Below are 18,898 nucleotides of genomic sequence, written 5' to 3'. Positions count from 1 at the left end.
CCCGTAAAGCTCTTTTAAAAAGATACAAAAACTACTTATTTAACACAAAATTTTCGTTTTTAATGAGCACTAAGTAAAGAAAAACTACACGGAATTAGGCAACGAGTCTCTCAAACCCCTTAAAGCTCTTTTAAAAGATACAAAAACTACTGATTTAACACAAAAATTTCGTTTTTAATGAGCACTAAGTAAAGAAAAACCACACGGAATTAGGCAACTGAGTCTCTCAAACCCCTTAAAGCTCTTTTAAAAGATACATCAACTACTTATTTAACACAAAAATTTCGTTTTTAATGAGCACTAAGTAAAGAACAATCACACGGACTCCGGCAACTGAGTCTCTCAATCCCCGTAAAGCTCTTTTAAAAGATACAAAAACTACTGATTTAACACAAAAATTTCGTTTTTAATGAGCACTAAGTAAAGAAAAACCACACGGAATTAGGCAACTGAGTCTCTCAAACCCCTTAAAGCTCTTTTAAAAGATACATAAACTACTTATTTAACACAAAAATTTCGTTTTTAATGAGCACTAAGTAAAGAACAATCACACGGAATCCGGTAACTGAGTCTCTCAATCCCCGTAAAGCTCTTTTAAAAGATACAAAAACTACTGATTTAACACAAAAATTTCGTTTTTAATGAGCACTAAGTAAAGAAAAACCACACGGAATTAGGCAACTGAGTCTCTCAAACCCCTTAAAGCTCTTTTAAAAGATATAAAAACTACTGATTTAACACAAAAATTTCGTTTTTAATGAGCACTAAGTAAAGAAAAACCACACGGAATCAGGCAACTGAGTCTCTCAAACCCCTTAAAGCTATTTTAAAAGATACAAAAACTACTTATTTTAAACAAAAATTTCGTTTTTAATGAGCACTAAGTAAAGAAAAAACACACGGAATTAGGCAACTGAGTCTCTCAAACCCCTTAAAGCTCTTTTAAAAGATACAAAAACTACTGATTTAACACAAAAATTTCGTTTTTAATGAGCACTAAGTAAAGAAAAAACACACGGAATTAGGCAACTGAGTCTCTCAAACCCCTTAAAGCTCTTTTAAAAGATACAAAAAGTACTTATTTAACACAAAAATTTCGTTTTTAATAAGCACTAAGTAAAGAACAATCACACGGAATCCGGCAACTGAGTCTATCAATCCCCGTAAAGCTATTTTAAAAAGATACAAAAACTACTTATTAAACACAAAATTTCGTTTTTAATGAGCACTAAGTAAAGAACAATCACACGGAATTAGGCAACTGAGTCTCTCAAACCCCTTAAAGCTCTTTTAAAAGATACAAAAACTACTGATTTAACACAAAAAATTTAGTTTTTAATGAGCACTAAGTAAAGAAAAATCACACGGAATTAGGCAACTGAGTCTCTCAAACCCCTTAAAGCTCTTTTAAAAGATAAATAAACTACTGATTTAACACAAAAATTTCGTTTTTAATGAGCACTAAGTAAAGAACAATCACACGGAATCAGGCAACTGAGTCTCTCAATCCCTGTAAAGCTCTTTTAAAAAGATACAAAAACTACTTATTTAACACAAAATTTCGTTTTTAATGAGCACTAAGTAAAGAAAAACCACACGGAATTAGGCAACTGAGTCTCTCAAACCCCTAAAAGCAATTTTAAAAGAAAAAAAAAACAACTTAATTAACAAAAAAATTTCTTTTTTAATGACAAATAAGTAAAGACCAACCACACGGAATAAGGTAACTGAGTCTCTCAAACCCCGTAAAGCTCTTTTAAAAGATACAAAAACTACTTATTTAACACAAAAATTTCGTTTTTAATGAGCACTAAGTAAAGAACAATCACACGGAATCCGGCAACTGAGTCTCTCAAACCCTGTAAAGCCCTTTTAAAAGATACAAAAACTACTTATTTAACACAAAATTTCATTTTTAATTAGCACTAAGTAAAGAAAAATCACACGGAATTAGGCAACTGAGTCTCTCAAACCCCTTAAAGCTCTTTTAAAAGATACAAAAAAAAAATTATTTAACAAAAAAATTTCTTTTTTAATGAGCACTAAGTAAAGGAAAACCATACGGACTAAGGCAACTGAGTCTCTCAAACCCCTTAAAGCTCTTTTAAAAGATACAAAAACTACTTATTTAACACAAAAATTTCGTTTTTAATGAGCACTAAGTAAAGAACAATCACACGGAATCTGGCAACTGAGTCTCTCAGACCCTGTAAAGCTCTTTTAAAAGATACAAAAACTACTTATTTAAAACAAAATTTCGTTTTTAATGAGCACTAAGTAAAGAAAAACCACACGGAATCAGGCAACTGAGTCTCTCAAACCCCTTAAAGCTATTTTAAAATATACAAAAAACTACTGATTTAATACAAAATTTCGTTTTTAATGACCACTAAGTAAAGAACAATCACACGGAATTAGGCAACTGAGTCTCTCAAACCCTTTAAAGCTCTTTTAAAAAGATAAATAAACTACTAATTTAACACAAAATTTCGTTTTTAATGAGCACTAAGTAAAGAACAATCACACGGAATCCGGCAACTGAGTCTCTCAATCCCCGTAAAGCTCTTTTAAAAGATACAAAAACTACTTATTTAACACAAAAATTTCGTTTTTAATGAGCACTAAGTAAAGAAAAACCACACGGAATTAGGCAACTGAGTCTCTCAATCCCCTTAAAGCTCTTTTAAAAGATAAAAAAAAATAATGATTTAAAAAAAAATTTAGTTTTTAATGAGCACTAATTAAAGAAAAACCACACGGAATTAGGCAACGGAGTCTCTCAAACCCTGTAAAGCTCTTTTAAAAGATACAAAAACTACTTATTTAACACAAAAATTTCGTTTTTAATGAGCACTAAGTAAAGAACAAACACACGGAATCCGGCAACTGAGTCTCTCAATCCCTGTAAAGCCCTTTTAAAAGATACAAAAACTACTTATTTAACACAAAAATTTCGTTTTTAATGAGCACTAATTAAATAAAAACCACACGGAATTAGGCAACTGAGTCTCTCAAACCCCTTAAAGCTATTTTAAAAGATACAAAAAATAATTATTTAAAACAAAAACTTCGTTTATAATGGGCACTAAGTAAAGAAAAACCACACGGAATCAGGCAACTGAATCTCTCAAACCTCTTAAACCTCTTTTAAAAGTTACAAAAACTACTTATTTAACACAAAATACAGGCGAGCAAATAACATGGGAATTCCTATACACGTAAGCAAATAACTGAGTTATTTTTACGTCACAATTTTCAACTTAAAACCATTCTAATTATAGCATCCCATTTCTCATTCTTTAATTACCTGTGAGGCATTCTTAACCATCGCAATACCTTTACGCAAATACCTTTTCGCAAAAAATCGCAAATCTCGTAAACTAAAGAAGTAATTATAACTGAGTTATTTTTACGTTTCCAATTACTAATTACCCCTTTTTTGCAAATGCTAAACAGCTATTCCTTTTATTCAAATCCTAATCACCAATCAAGTTATACTCGTTCCTCTTGGCAAAGAGTGTAATGCCCCTGTAGAATAGAATTATCAGAAAAACCGGAAGGAACGTAAAGGCCGCAAATAAAACAGGATGGAACATAAAGGAAGCAAAGTATAAGGTAACATACTACTTTAATGTTTTTCACCTTTTAGTTACTATGGGCAGTGGTTCGCTCTTTACTAGGTTGCAGCTAATGCTTCAACCATGACAAAGAACTTATTGCAAATTCTCCCCAGAAACTAGTGAACATTGAAATCTGTAAAATCTAATAGATGGTAGAATTTGTAAAAAACCTAGTAAATATAAGCAATAGCTTGTAATGGAGCCATTAAACATCTATCTACGACGGTGCGGTAGCCTGCTAATGTTGCAGTAGCTTACTGGTGAGCAGACGATTTATGAAACTTACTAAGGGGGCTGGGAGGTGGAGTGTACGGGAGGGATTCTTGTAAACCTCCAGTTAAAGGTTTTGGAACATGACTATTACAGTAGTACCTGTTTTATGCTTCAGAGCTTTTCCACTCCAGAAGTGGCACCAAAAATGTTGTTTTCAGTGCTGTATCGCACTTATGAATGGTAGAATCGATAAAAAGCACGTAGATATAGCTTTTAAATGAGCCTTTAAACATAACTCTTAAAAGTTACTACTATCACTGCTTTATTTACTATTACTACTACTTCAACTACTAATTGTATTGCAACTACTTGTTAAGGAGCTCCTAGATGGTCAATCATTTTGATCAAAAGTTTCTGTCAATCCATTGACGTGTTCAAACTTTCTAATCAGTTACTTTCAACGCTTGACTCAAGCGTCAAACAGGTTCCTAGACGGTCAATCACGCTTGAGTCAATCGATTGACGAAAGCTTTTGATCAAAATGATTGACCGTCTAGGGCCTCCTTTAGCAACTGTTTACTTGTCTTAAAGAGCTAGAAGCGAAAAATCTAGCTCTCAGTTTTTTTTTGCATTTAACTTCTGGAACTTTTACCTCGAAAGTTACTTTGCCGAAATTGACCCACCTTGATTACAAACCTTTCAGTCTATTCCCAAAAGTAGAAACACTTATTTTTTATATAAATTCGATCTGCGGTTTATGCTTTTGTTTGTGAGGTTACATTTCAACATTTTTAGGATACATTTTGTCGTTGATCATCATTCACTCTCAGACAGAAACCCGAAGCCTGATTCTAAAACATTTAAATTTTGAGTGATTTATGTCCGTCAGTAACCCCTGTGCATAAGTTGACTTTATTACAAGTCAAGAGAATATTAGACACCTAATGCCTCGTTTCAAATTCGATTTGCATGTGAGCTGTTTTGCTGAATACAAATATATTCGCAAATATGCTTTTATAGTGTGTTTACTGGAAACGGGGGAAAAAAATATGAGCACGAGTCAGAGAAATTTAAGGCCAAATGAATCAAGTCCGACTTTTTTTTTTAATGTAGCTCTTGATAAATATACACATTTCCTCTTCGGTTGCAAGAATTTCCTATAAAATAAGAATAAATTCCAAATGAACAAAAACATTTGATGCTTTCAAGTATTAAATAGCCTTTTCAGGACCAATACAAGTAAGTTTGTAGTAATATGTACCTCCGAGTGGAGGGGGTCCCCCCTTATAAAATAGAGGAATGGAAGTATGATCATGGTCTTTTCTCGTAGCTCTTCCCTCATACTTTAAAACGTAAGCAAACGCAGATTGACTTAATAATTTATTCCATCCGATGATTCCAGGGCTTTTTTTTGTACTTTCTGTGTTTCGGATCTTTTTAGCCTTATTTTTCTTTTATCACTTTTTTTATTGTATTTTAGTGTATATTCTCTGTTATTTTTGTGTGCGTGTGCATATTGTTTATTGCATTTATAAGGTTTTATTATTGTATTGTGAGGCCGCTGACAAGTGAAGCTCCATGGAATAACCGTTTAGTGCTTAGAAAAGGAAAGGTTTTTTCTATAGCATGAATTAAATGATTGACGACTGGTGGATCAATCTTCTTTTTTTGGTTCTCTACTACTTGTTTTATGAACTTGTCAATTTGGCTTCTCAACAGGCCAGTTGTAAATATAGGATTACTGACAATTATTGTTCTATTTTTAAAATTGATTTTTAAATGTTTTTATAATATTAATATAAGGAAGAAAAAATATCTCTAGAAAGATTCATTGCGCAGGATTCATTTGAGTCTGTTTAATCTATTTATTCTATCTAATCTATTTAATCTTTATATTCAACAATTTTTTCCCTTCTTTTCCCTCAGTAAGTAAGTAAATGACTTTTTTCTCTGAGTAAGTAACTCACATGTCTTCCCCCTTCTTTACAGGCCAATAAGCCTTTGGGGGAATAGTAAAATGTAATATTGTATTTGTATTTAGTCATCAATATATTTTATCTTAAGGAAGTATCATCTTAGGTCTGTAGACTTAACCGAATTTTCAGAGATTATCACTAACGTATAATTTCACCAAACGGACGAATTCATATTAGTGAACGGCGAAGATCAGCAACATCATAGTTTATTGGTTAAATTATCTGTTTCTACATAATAGGCAAGCCTCTAATTTTTGTTTTATAATTGAAAATTTCAAATTTCTGGATAACACGCATGGTATACAATATTCACGCAACCACAAAGAAGCCACAGGGGATGCATTTGATTGAAGAATTACTCGGAAAGTACATTTCAGGAATCCGTATTTTCCTTTTTTTGTGAAAAATTGGGGCTTATCAGATTTTAAAATTAAAAATTTTAAAAACTACCATGATTAGAGCTTTACTAAATTCGTTTAATAACCTTCGTATGTACACACCATTTTAATAATAAATTAAACAAAAACGACCATTTTTCATGTGAAAGTAATGAGCGACAGCAAACTATAAAATGAACAGGAACTATTCCGTATCTGAGGGAGGCTACCCTGGGCGCAGAAATTTTAGGGGCGTAAAATTTCAAATAAATAATCTAACATTTATAGTCATTTGTAATTTAAAATTTTATTTTTATTAAAATAGACCAGAGGGCGCAGTTGTAGTAAGTATAGACAAATTAAATATGAAGTTTTCATTTTTTTTGTATGTCTTTTCCCATTTAAAGTAAGATAAAAACAGATTTATATAAATGAAACATTTTGTTAATGAATGAAAATTTTTGGGAGACAGGGGAGGCGCTAATCAAGATTTTGCCCCGGGTGCAAGAGAGGCCGGAACAGCCACTTGGCTGCTCCCTTCTTAACCTCTTGCTTTTTGCGATGAAGTTCTATAGTTATATATTGAAAGCAATTATGAATGCAAGAGATGTAGCTAAGAAGAATTTGCAAGTGCTTTATTTACCGATTGCCTTTTATAATATTTATACTCAAAAAATGTTACTGTTTAAAGCAAATGCGCATCAATAAGCTCTGTCTTCTTGATTTTCTTGAAAATGTATCAAACTGTCAAAAGGTTTGAAATTGACTTGTATATTTTAAACGTTTGTTCTTTCTATAAGTTTTTCTTTAACACCGATTGCTGGTTGAGCTGTGTATATTGTTTAAATGTCGTTTTGTTAGGCTTGTATACATAGCAATATCTGTCAATTCCTGAAGTTTTATGATCAAACTTGACATTATTTGAATTTTTATTTCAGGATATCGAGACAAACTTGGCGTAGACACTGATAAAAGTTATCATAAAAGGGTGAGTGAAATCGATATACATATATATATATATATATATATATATATATATATATATATATATATATATATATATATATATATATATATATATATATACATACATATATATATATATATATATATATATATATATATATATATATATATATATATATATATATATATATATATATATATATATATATATATATATATATATATATATATATATATATATATATATATATATATATATATATATATATATATATATATTTATGTATGTATGTATATATATATATATTTATGTATGTATATATATATATATATCTCTCTCTCTCTCTCTCTCTCTCTCTCTCTCTCTCTCTCTCTCTCTCTCTCTCTCTCTCTCTCTCTCTCTCTCTCTCTCTCTCTCTCTCTCTCTCTCTCTCTCTCTCTCTCTCTCTCTCTCTCTCTCTCTCTCTCTCTCTCTCTCTCTCTCTCTCTCTCTCTCTCTCTCTCTCTCTCTCTCTCTCTCTCTCTCTCTCTCTCTCTCTCTCTCTCTCTCTCTCTCTCTCTCTCTCTCTCTCTCTCTCTCTCTCTCTCTCTCTCTCTCTCTCTCTCTCTCTCTCTCTCTCTCTCTCTCTCTCTCTCTCTCTCTCTCTCTCTCTCTCTCTCTCTCTCTCTCTCTCTCTCTCTCTCTCTCTCTCTCTCTCTCTCTCTCTCTCTCTCTCTCTCTCTCTCTCTCTCTCTCTCTCTCTCTCTCTATATATATATATATATATATATATATATATATATATATATATATATATATATATATATATATATATACATACTTATGTATTTATATATATATATATATATATATATTTATATATATATATATATATATATATATATATATATATATATATATATATATATATATATATATATATATATATATATATATATATATATATATATATATATATATATATACATATATATATATATATACATATATACATATATACATATATACATATATACATATATATATATATATATATATATATATATATATATACATAAATATATATATATGCACTTATATATATATATATATATATATATATATATATATATATATATATATATATACATATACATATATATATATATATATATATATATATATATATATATATATATATATATATATATATATATATATATATATATATATATATATATATATATATATATATATATATATATATATATATATATATATATATATATATATATATATATATATATATATATATATATATATATATATATATATATATATATATATATATATATATATATATATATATATATATATATATATATATATATATATATATATATATATATATATATATATATATATATATATATATATATATATATATATATATATATATATATATATATATATATATATATATATATATATATAAATTTTTCCCTTGGTTCCTCCTGGGCCACCTGTGGTATATAGGGGCACCGACGAAACCCCTTTGCATATCTCGCCCAGTAGCTATGGTGAAAACACCTTCCCATGGGATTCGGATGATGTGTGCGCACATTGGAGATCGCAGTTGTTCGTGCGTCTGAATGCATTTCTCGGTCTCCCTCCGTCGACGCCCCACGCGGCTGTCATTGCTGCTGCTTGGTGCGGGATTCTTTACTCCTCCATCCGAAAGACCTCTACAAGATATCTTCATTTTTTCTTCTTCACCCCTTCAGCAATATGTGGCTGGCCAGTTCAATAACAGATCTCCGTGATACTGATAAAGACCACCCTGTTTTACGAAGTATCTGACTTTCAGTGGCATTCAAAATTGGGCAGCTTAAAAAAGTGTTTTTGCTAACCCCTAGACTCCTTGGGGGGTATTGTTTTCTTTTGTCTGGAACCTCTAACTGTTTACTATATACTTTTCTTCTCTCCACTATCGTCATGCCAAAAACCAGCGAGGGCGTTAACATATTTTCAGGATCGGACTTCCTGCCCAATTCCTGTCTAGTTTAGTATCACATAATGATATAAAATAGCTCTTAACTTAGAGGCACTGCCCCCCCCCCTCTCCCAAAGAAAAAGAGAGAAAAAATATGGCCTCTGCTTCCTACGAAATAAATACGCCTCTGAAGATAGGACCAGTGAATAAATTCTCTATAGAGCCCTTTTCTTTTTCTAATTCGTTTTTACAAAAAGTGTAATATATACTCTTTGAGTTTGGACAAGTCTGTACCCAGCAGGGGGGGGGGGTAAGGGTGGTTTTGAACCCCCCCCCCCCGAGATGTTTGACTCGTAAAAATGTAACAAAAATGGATATAAACAAATTTTGTATACGTTTTTTGAGTTTCTTTTTGTAGATAAAACTATAAACACCAATGAATTATCTAAGGAGTATTACGTTACGTCAGTATAGAATTTTATTTTCAAATGACTACCGCCTGCTAGTTAAAAAAGTTTCAGAGTTAAAAAAAAAAAAAATAAATGAACTTCTCACTCAAATTTAATGGCACTTGTGTTTGAGCAGTGTTTCATAAATAATTGTGACAAATTAGCGTAAAAAGCAAGAGTTTAGAAAGGGGCAGCCCCCCTCATGCACGTTCGGTTTAAATTTAATGTTGCTCCTTAATTTCAGCTGAAAAAAAATTTTCTTTTGTAATCTAATTTCTGACCATTTTTCAGATCATGCCAAGAAGCACCCCCCCCCCCCTCCTGTGTATTTTTTGCTTGGAAAATTCCTCTGGGAAACTTCTCTCTCGACGGAAAATTCTCCCCGTGGAACCTCCCACTGCTAAATATTCCTCCCAATAAATTTACATATATTTCCTAACTTGCAGCCCTTTCTCCATGGGGGTCACAGAATTCCCATAAACATAGTCATCAGACCTTTAAGCTATACTAAATCAAATTGCTGTTTCAAAATTTTGACCGTATATCTTTGGGGGTAAGAGGTACGGAAGGGGGCTAGTAGCCCTTCAATATTTTTGGTTACTTAAAATGGGCTCTAGAACTTTGGACCAGTTTTTTTTTTAAGGTCTCTTGAAATTTTGGATGTTATTTCTTCGTTTTCTTACATTAGTATTGTATCAGCATTCGACTAAAATATATTTTCGTGTCCATGTTTGTAATTTTTTAGGTTAGACGTGACAGTGATAGAGTTCTGCCAGAGCCCTATGGGGTGTCAGCTCAATCTCGATATGTGGAAATGGTATTGGTTGTGGATAACAAGATATACGTCAAACAAAATTCAGACATGGATGCTGTGAAACGACGTTGTAAAGATATCGCTAATATTGTCAACGCTGTATGTATTCTGTTTTTACATTCGATTAGAGTCAAAACTAGTAATACCCATTTTTTTTCGTGGAAAACTGCTTAAGAATCTCTAGAACTCCTGTTAAGAAGAGTTCTTTCTGTTTATTTGTAGAGAACAGAATCTCTACAAAACGCTATTGCAGCGAAGATTTAAAACTTACTCCATTTTAGGCTATTTAGCCAAAACTTCCAGTAAAATTAAGCGAGACTTCCAGCAAAATTAAGAGATACTGACTTTTTATTTATTTTTTCTTTTTTTGTGCTTTAAGATTTCAGTTTTACATACTGTCTAGTTGTTCATCCTGTCTAAATTTGGTTTGTGGTCGAATTTCGGTCCTCAAATATGAGGAGGTCATGTCTCGAAAAAAAGAAACATCCTAAAACTAATTCAAGTAAGAATGTCAAAACAAACGCAACTTTAGTAACCTGGAAATCGCACAGTGGAAGCGAACAAGCTACTCGTTGATTTGAAAAAATAATAATAGTATGCCTCATACTTCTCGATTAACTGCTCATTTGTGAGAGCTGCCACAGAAAAAGTAAGAAAAGAGAGGGGAAAGGGAAAGAGCTAGAAGAGGAAAGCGGTTCTGCATGCCTAATGTGTAAGGTACAATTATTTTGCATATTATGTAATAAGAATTGTTTTCTAACTTCACACTGTCCAAATACTTTAACCCTCCCCCTCCCCCCTGATCTTCAAATATATAGCCCAAATTATATATTTTCTATCTATTCTGTCACTTCTCTTTGTCTTCTGTCAAGATAAGCTGGAAGAAACTAACGAAAAAAACCCGGTTCTATAATGCGTCAATGAATGAACAACTTCAGCGGTAGTGGGTTTATCATACAAGTACTTTCACTTTTACCACCAAACCTTGCACAAGACTGATAAAGCTGACTGGCAAACCTGACTAAATCCAAGCAGAGGAAAAGGAATTTTGGACATTCACCGATAAATGTCGACATTTACCAGATTTCGGTCTTTCACCGTAACATAAATATCAGAAAGATTTTGCCATACCAGAAGGATGCAAATTATCAATTAATTCACTTAGCTTCATTTATGCTAGCTTACTGTAGTTCCAAAATCGCTTGTATTTAAACTCTATACTGTGGAAGAATTAAAATTTTATGAATCATTCCATTGGACTCGCGCAGTTTTCCACATAAGTCAGTTTAATTTTGCATCAATCAATGAGAGTAAATGGAACTGGTGGTAAGTTTCCAGTCAGAACTGCTGTATCCACGGTACTTGTTGAACGAGTTAAAATTTCTCCAGAATTTTTCCAACTAATTCTCAACTTCATAATTATCCTACTACGCATTGTTCAGACTTTTCGCGCAATATTCACTCGACGTCGAGAGCGGGATTCAACATCCGTCACACTGGGCCAAAAATCTGAAACTCAATTCCAGCATCAGTTCGAAAATGCAGCAACAAGCAAAATTTTCTAAGGCTGGTGAGGAAATATCTTATTACATGCTAAGCATTTTGTTCATTAGGGTTTTCTTTTTCGTTGTTATAAAATTTAGTTAAAAAATGGCTGTGTATTTTCGTTGGCAATATTGTCAGCGCTAAAGTATGCCACCAGGCATGTGCGCTGTTTTGTGACATTTATTGATGTATGTGTTATAAATAAAAATATTCTACTCTAAAGTTAGAAAGTTACGCTCGGGATCTTGGAATTAAGGACTCGGGATCGTAATTGAAATGTTGGCCCGAAAGACAATTAAAAATAGAGCTTTTCTTTACGAGATTTATGAAAAAGAATAAAATTATGTTTAGAAAATGCTTTTTTTGGAATTAGAATAATCAATTATCCCTCCCGTTGGTGAAATAGCCAAGATATATATAATATTTTCCCGCTGCTTGACTTTTCTGCTAAATGTGGCTTACTCCGCTGGAGAAGAAACGATTATGCTGAAACCAAAAAACTTCAGAGAATGTTTCTTCTCTGGTAATTGAAAATATTTTCTTTGTCACCATCGAAGGAGCGTACTTGTAGTAGTTTGATGACTGAAAAAAGAGTGCATTTTACAACTTGTTTTCAAAACCAAGCTTCTACAAAAGTTTTAGTAATTTTAGAGAATTAGAAAAGGATTGTTGCTTTCCACTCCCTCAATGGTTGTCGCTCCCATCTAATATTGATTGTCTTTTTGTATGGAAACCTGGTTTATTGACTTAAACTTAATAATACAATAAATCTATACTTTTTCCAGCTTTATGCCCCGTTAAACATTTACATAGCCTTAGTTGGAATTGTCGTTTGGTCAGAGAAAGATGAAGTAACACTGTCACAAAATGGCGACGAGACACTGACTAATTTCCTCCATTATAGAAAAATGAGACTTGTTCATGAAATTCCAAATGACAACGCCCAACTTATAACGTGAGTTTTATTTCTCTGTTGATTTTGTATTTAAAAAAGGATAGCTTTCCAATTGATTAAAAAAGCATTTAACAAATATTTCAAAAAATTAAAAAAGAAATGAAAAGAGAGCTGGGAATACTTTAATTTGTAAGAAAAGATAAGAAAATGAGATAAGTATTTATTGATGTAAAAAAGGACTTTCATAGGCTCAAAGACCAAATTCTTTTCGCATCAAAATTCAAAATCCTTTTAAGCACCAAAGATAAGTCACAAATGGATTATACCTCAGAATCAAAAATAATAAAAAATTAAAACGAGAGAAAATAATAACGTCCGAACTAAGAAAAAGTAAATGACAGACAAGCAATATAAAACCCTCAGGGCAAATAAGGCTGAGTAAAAAAGAGTCAGTGCAAACAAAATAGGAGATATCGCTTATCAAGAAAATCATTAATATAAGGGACCGTGTTTTTGCGATTGCTTTTTGAAAAGATTTTACAGGAACTTCGGGTGAACCTAAGCTGAAGTTGACTTATTGTAGGAAAAATGGCTGGTTTTGAAAAAAAAATGCAAGATTTTATAACAGTTTTTACAATAAGAGTTATTTGGATTGGTTATTAATTGAGCCTTCCAGAAGCCAATCTGATCAAATCTATTTTTTACTTTTTTTTTAAAATATGTAGTGTCAAAGCAACTTGTACACTTATGGCTATATTTCATTGGGCCTAGAGAATTGATACAATAAAAATAGGGAAACAAAAATCTCATCATTGAGTTCTAAATAGTTTTTTTTAAGCCAATTTGACGAAGTCCACTCTAACTTGCAAAAGCCCCCCCCCCAAAAAAAAACAAATCCGTTTTAATTTTCTCCGATTAAAATTTGGTTACTGTTGTTTATGGACTTCACAGTATAAAGATATAGCAGTAAGCAGTAAGTTTACCGCAGATAATTTCTGGCTCTTCATTCTCGGTGCGAATAATTAGCTCCTCCCACTTATTCTTGCATATGCGCGTACAAACAGCTCCTTTCATTTGATCTGACATCAGCGGTCCAATTACCCTGGAACACGTATTTAGGCAGAAAATTTCTCAAAATGCCTTTAAAGACAACTTGAGACTTCGAAACCTACTTTTAATTCCTAAAAACATCTAATAATAACATTGCACTACTAATTACCGATTTTCATATATGAATTGGAATAAATTAATTTAAGATTAGTGTCTTCAAAATTAGTATTCCAACGTTGAAGCCAAGTTTCGCGTTCAAGAGAAATCTTTCTTGTCTACCCGTGAAAAGATCTAATGTCGCTTATGTTTCTACGTTCTCTGGAGCACTCGCACCATGGTCCGGGTTTTATAAGGGGTGGGATAGGGAAAGATAATACTGCCTATAATTTATTTACTGTGATGGACTTGGTCAAATTGGTTTTTGGAAAGTTCAACTACTCAACCTTTTAGATGGATAATTAAAATAATTTAAATTTTGTTTTTGATTCAAAAAACAAAGGCAGTAGTTTCTGTAAGTCGATTACATTGGCTGAGAAATGGCGAGGATGCAAAGTCCTTCTCATGCGACAACTTGTGCTTTGGAAACTCGGACTTATTGATAGGCGATGTTTCTATAATCCATTAGAAAAGAAAGATCGAACATAAAAACGCAATATGAAGAGACCAATATTAAATTTTGCCGAATCCATTTTTTTTAATATCAGGGTACTGATACCCTGCATAGATAAATTCAATTATTTTCAGACCTTTAATGAGCTAAGTTTTAGATCATGCGTTGGCTGAGATTTCTCACCAAATTCTCTAAATCCCTTACATAGCAACAGTGCAATATGCTAACCAAGCTAATCCACATAACTTCATTAAAAAGAATGCATTCCTGTCCTGTTAAACCTCAAAAGCCTATGTCTTCAAAGTTTATTTTTTGGACCTTGTCCACGGTCATACTCAACTCTCGATGCTGAGGTCCTCGGTTGCACCCCTTGTTTGCAGAAATGTTGAGGAAATTTAAGCTGCTGGCTCTACCAAGTTAGTTTTTTAAGTTCTGTCAAATACTATAACCAAAGAAAATCTTCGGAATTACGTGGAAAAGACATGAGCAGCAAAAAGAATTTACCTCTATTTTTTATTATTCGTAAAAATTTCTTGGAAATGATGTGTAAAGTACAGTAGAAATCATCTATCCTTGTAGTTCTGTCAAATACTATAACCAAAGAAAATCTTCGGAATTACGTGAAAAAGACATGAGCAGCAAAAAGAATTTACCTCTATTTTTTATTATTCGTAAAAATTTCTTGGAAATGATGTGTAAAGTACAGTAGAAATCATCTATCCTTGTCTATCAACATATCCCTGAAAAAAAAACGAATTATGCATGTGCATAGCCAATGAATTGCTCTTTAATTTTTTTTTTTAAGAAAATCTGAAATCTTTTATATATGAAGTGTGCAAAAGACGAAGGCGACGTGCAGTTCCTCCCTGAGCTCCAAAATTTGGGCACACAAATAATGCCTGATGTAATTTCAGCCGAAAGGAAGTAGCTATTAGAAGCAAGAGACAATAGAGTACCAGCCGATTGTACTAATGAAACCCCCAAACTATTTATTTATTCTGAAAGTAAAAGTGAAATCTAAATTGGAAGTTAATGGTTAGAAAAATTAAAACTGACGTAAGCCGAAGTGTTTTAATTGATAAAATTTAATATTCCTACTAAGTAACCCTTTTTTCTTTCAGTTTGTGTGTTATGTGTAACGATTTTACTCTAGGATCCATTGCTAGTTCTTGGAATTTTATGCTTGTATTTATCTTCTTTTCTTTCTTTTACCCGTTACACCATTTTTGATATCTGAGCCATATACCACAGTTGGAGCTGGAATCGTGGGCAATTTCTATTCTTTTTTTTTCAACCCTTTTCCAAAGATGGTTGTTTTTCTGTACCATCCATGTCTTACTCTCGCAATAGTTTCTAGAAAAAAAAACAGGTATGAATGTAATGTAAAAATATAAATTTAAAACCAAAAACCAACTAAGAAAGTAATCCTAAAAATGAACTGAAATCCAACATTGAAGATACCTTAGTAAAATTTAAAATTTTTCGAAGGCTAAACTCTAACTTACAGTAAGCAAATCTACAGAAAATGAAGCTGACAAAATAACATGACAGGGATATGACTTGCTAAGGGTTTTTTTTAGCGTAAAAAAAACGACGTTGAATTTCTTTAGCTTAGCAATGAATGAACATGAACCTTCTTTTTTTGTTGTGCAAAACTGAAATCATGTGAAAAAAACAAAGTGTAAAACCATAATTGTGTTTAATTGTAAAGCTGTTTAAAAACTAATGATGAGTAAAAGGCGAATATTACTGCTGGAGCTCCTCAATTTTGGAGTTCGCTGAATGCATTCATTTAATTCCTTCTGAATCATTTGTATCCTAAAAGATGTGTAGTTATTAAAACCACCTTTTCAGCACTTTAGAAACTTTTTGTTTTAGGGGTATTACGTTCCAAGGAGGAGTAGTGGGCAAAGCCCTTAAGGAACCGATTTGTACCTATGAATTTTCTGGTGGAGTTAGTATGGACCATAGTCCTATTGTTGGTCTTGTGGCAACGACTGTGGCTCATGAATTAGGTCACAATTTTGGAATGGAGCATGACAATGAAACGCAGTGTGTCTGTGAAGATGATAGATGCATCATGGCTGCTTCGTCAAGGTTTGTGCTACGGGCTATCATTTATTTATTTTCTCACATATGTTAGCCCTCTGCCCTACGAGCTACATGATCTCTCTCTCAGGGAATTTATATTTATGTTCTGTGAAGATTCTTTGATGAATTTTTTTTTGTTTTATGAGAATGTTAGTCTCAAGATCCGACCGAAAAATTATAATAAAAAAGATATTTTGTAGAAAATACATGTCGTAAGTAAAATAAAGAGATAAACCATTTTAATAGTCGAAGAAAAGTCCGAAAGGGGGAAAAACTGGCTTCATTCCTGATGCTGCTGCAAACATTTACGTAAGTGAGAGCGTACCTTTGCTTGATTAATAACCATTAATATATTTTGTTTGTAAAGGCTTTATCGTTTCACCAAAAAGAAAAAAAAACATACAAAAGTAAAATAAAGGAACATCGAGTTAGATAGCTCAACTTATAGTTGAGCTATAAAGGTTTTTGCGCGGAAAAAATCTAATCAGATTGTTTTTGGAGTTCTGTTGGATTTGTAAAATGCACTCAACAATTAAAATTTGGTTTTTGGAAGACCCAAATTATGACAAAAAATTGTAATAAAAAGGGTGTTCGTTAAATCACGTTAAAATCATGGATGAGGGAAAAAGTCCAATTGTATTTTCTGACTTAGTGAAAATGTTGCATTAGCAACAAACCCAAACATCCTCGAACCGAAACTGTAGCTATCTGTGTGAGTGATCAAGACTCATAAAGTAGCTTGTACGTTAAAAAAAAAAGAAAAAGAAAAAAAAGAACCAAATTGCGTGCGTTTGAAAGCTACACATAATTTTGCATAGTCGTCTTTCAGACTCAGATACTGGTTGGAACAATGCAACAGAATACTGACAACCGTTTTTTCTAAAAATTTTACCACGTTTGACTCAGACGATTTGTTCGGACGTAGAAGATAAAGGGCTTGGGTTCGCACAATTTGTCTATGGTTTTGTGTCCCGTTTCCTAAGTACGCTTCTGGGTCGGGTAGAAAGATGGTCGTTTTGTTTGTTGATTGTATGCCAAGAAAGGGACGTCCAGAGCTTTGCACAAATGTTTTTCAAGAAAACCAAGAATGTATTTGTCAAATAAAGAAAAAAAGCGGGAACTTTGAAGCTGTTTCCGCCTTAGCGGCAGAACGAAGTGAAGACACAGGTGGTAAAGTTATGAAGATAGTATGAATAAAGCACCATTGTGAACAGTGTCTCAACTGGCACGCGGACTGTAATAAAGGATTGCTTAAGAAGGTAGCTTTTTCATGATTTTGATCAGCAGTCAAAAAGAGGAACGCGACACATAAGCTTGAAGATTATTTTATTTAGCTGCTTGTAATGCATTCAGTCAAAAATTTTATAGAATATGAACGTACCAACAATAAGTTTGAATAACAGAATAGAGCTAATGAGACAAAATCATTACAAATTTTGCCGTTGGGAGAGCCTGAAATGCAATTACGCTTTACACAGATTCTCTACATTCTTATAGATTGTGTTTCTGTGGAAAAGTGTAACGCGAGAAAGACATTTTTCCTAGGAGAAAAAGAAATACAGGAAATTTGTTGAAAAACGTGTTTTGGATGCAGAAGAATCGCAAACAAAGGAAAAGCAAAGTGAACTTGAAAACTGAATATTTGGACATAGATCCAGCTTCAGTTATTCCTTCAAATTTCCTCTCAGTGTAAACGTTTAAAGTTTTCCATAGCAAAACATCTTGAGAAATTTCCAATCCAGTGTTGTTAAAAGAATAATGTTGGTTTTTCTAATAAGTATTGACATTTTTGTTACAGAAACACTGTCGAAGGATAACTATTTAGTAAGGCAGAGGTAAATTTGGTTCAAATTCTTCTCTTTTCTAATTTATTCCTATATTCAGGTATTTCACATTTTGAAATGAATGGTTGTGAAAAATATTTAATTCTTATCCAATGATTACACATCCATAGTGAAGCTTGGATTCTGTTGAGTTCCCCTTGAGGTTGAACTCCAGCGCCAATACCATGATCTAGAAAAGTTTTCAATATGATGGGTCAAAATTAAAGCGTCCTGTCTAATTTTCTCTATTAATTTCTGCCTTCATCTTTGCTTCTATTTTCAGCTCCAATAGCCCCACAAAGTGGAGCTCCTGCAGTAAGGATAGTATTAGTCACGCATTCGAACATGGGATGGATTATTGCCTTCACAATAAGCCAAAAAGGTATGTTTCCGTATGGATCTCACTTAGTACTGATTTTTCCGTAAAAATTCAAAATCATTGCATTTTCATTTTTTTTTTTTTTTTTTTGGGCTTTAAAATTAGGAAAATATTCCT

General features: G+C 32.4%; 1 protein-coding gene across 2 annotated transcripts in view; it reads left to right on the top strand.

The window, feature by feature from the left end:
* Positions 1 to 18,898, top strand: part of LOC148949495 (uncharacterized) — a 216,254-nt gene that overhangs the window by 151,028 nt on the left and 46,328 nt on the right. The window contains exons 6-10 of one of the 2 annotated variants that reach the window (XM_089093515.1): positions 7,125 to 7,174; positions 10,320 to 10,487; positions 12,719 to 12,888; positions 16,367 to 16,585; positions 18,686 to 18,784. In XM_089093515.1, coding sequence (XP_088949641.1) covers positions 7,125 to 7,174; positions 10,320 to 10,487; positions 12,719 to 12,888; positions 16,367 to 16,585; positions 18,686 to 18,784 — 706 coding nt within the window. The remainder of the gene's footprint in view (positions 1 to 7,124; positions 7,175 to 10,319; positions 10,488 to 12,718; positions 12,889 to 16,366; positions 16,586 to 18,685; positions 18,785 to 18,898) is intronic. The other variant, XM_089093517.1, reaches the window with a different exon arrangement.

This window comes from Artemia sp. Qi Xiang Cuo, chromosome 8 (genome assembly GCF_049724085.1).
Source record: "Artemia sp. Qi Xiang Cuo chromosome 8, ASM4972408v1, whole genome shotgun sequence".
NCBI lineage: Eukaryota > Metazoa > Arthropoda > Branchiopoda > Anostraca > Artemiidae > Artemia > Artemia sp. Qi Xiang Cuo.
This window is presented reverse-complemented; position numbering and strand designations above follow the sequence as displayed.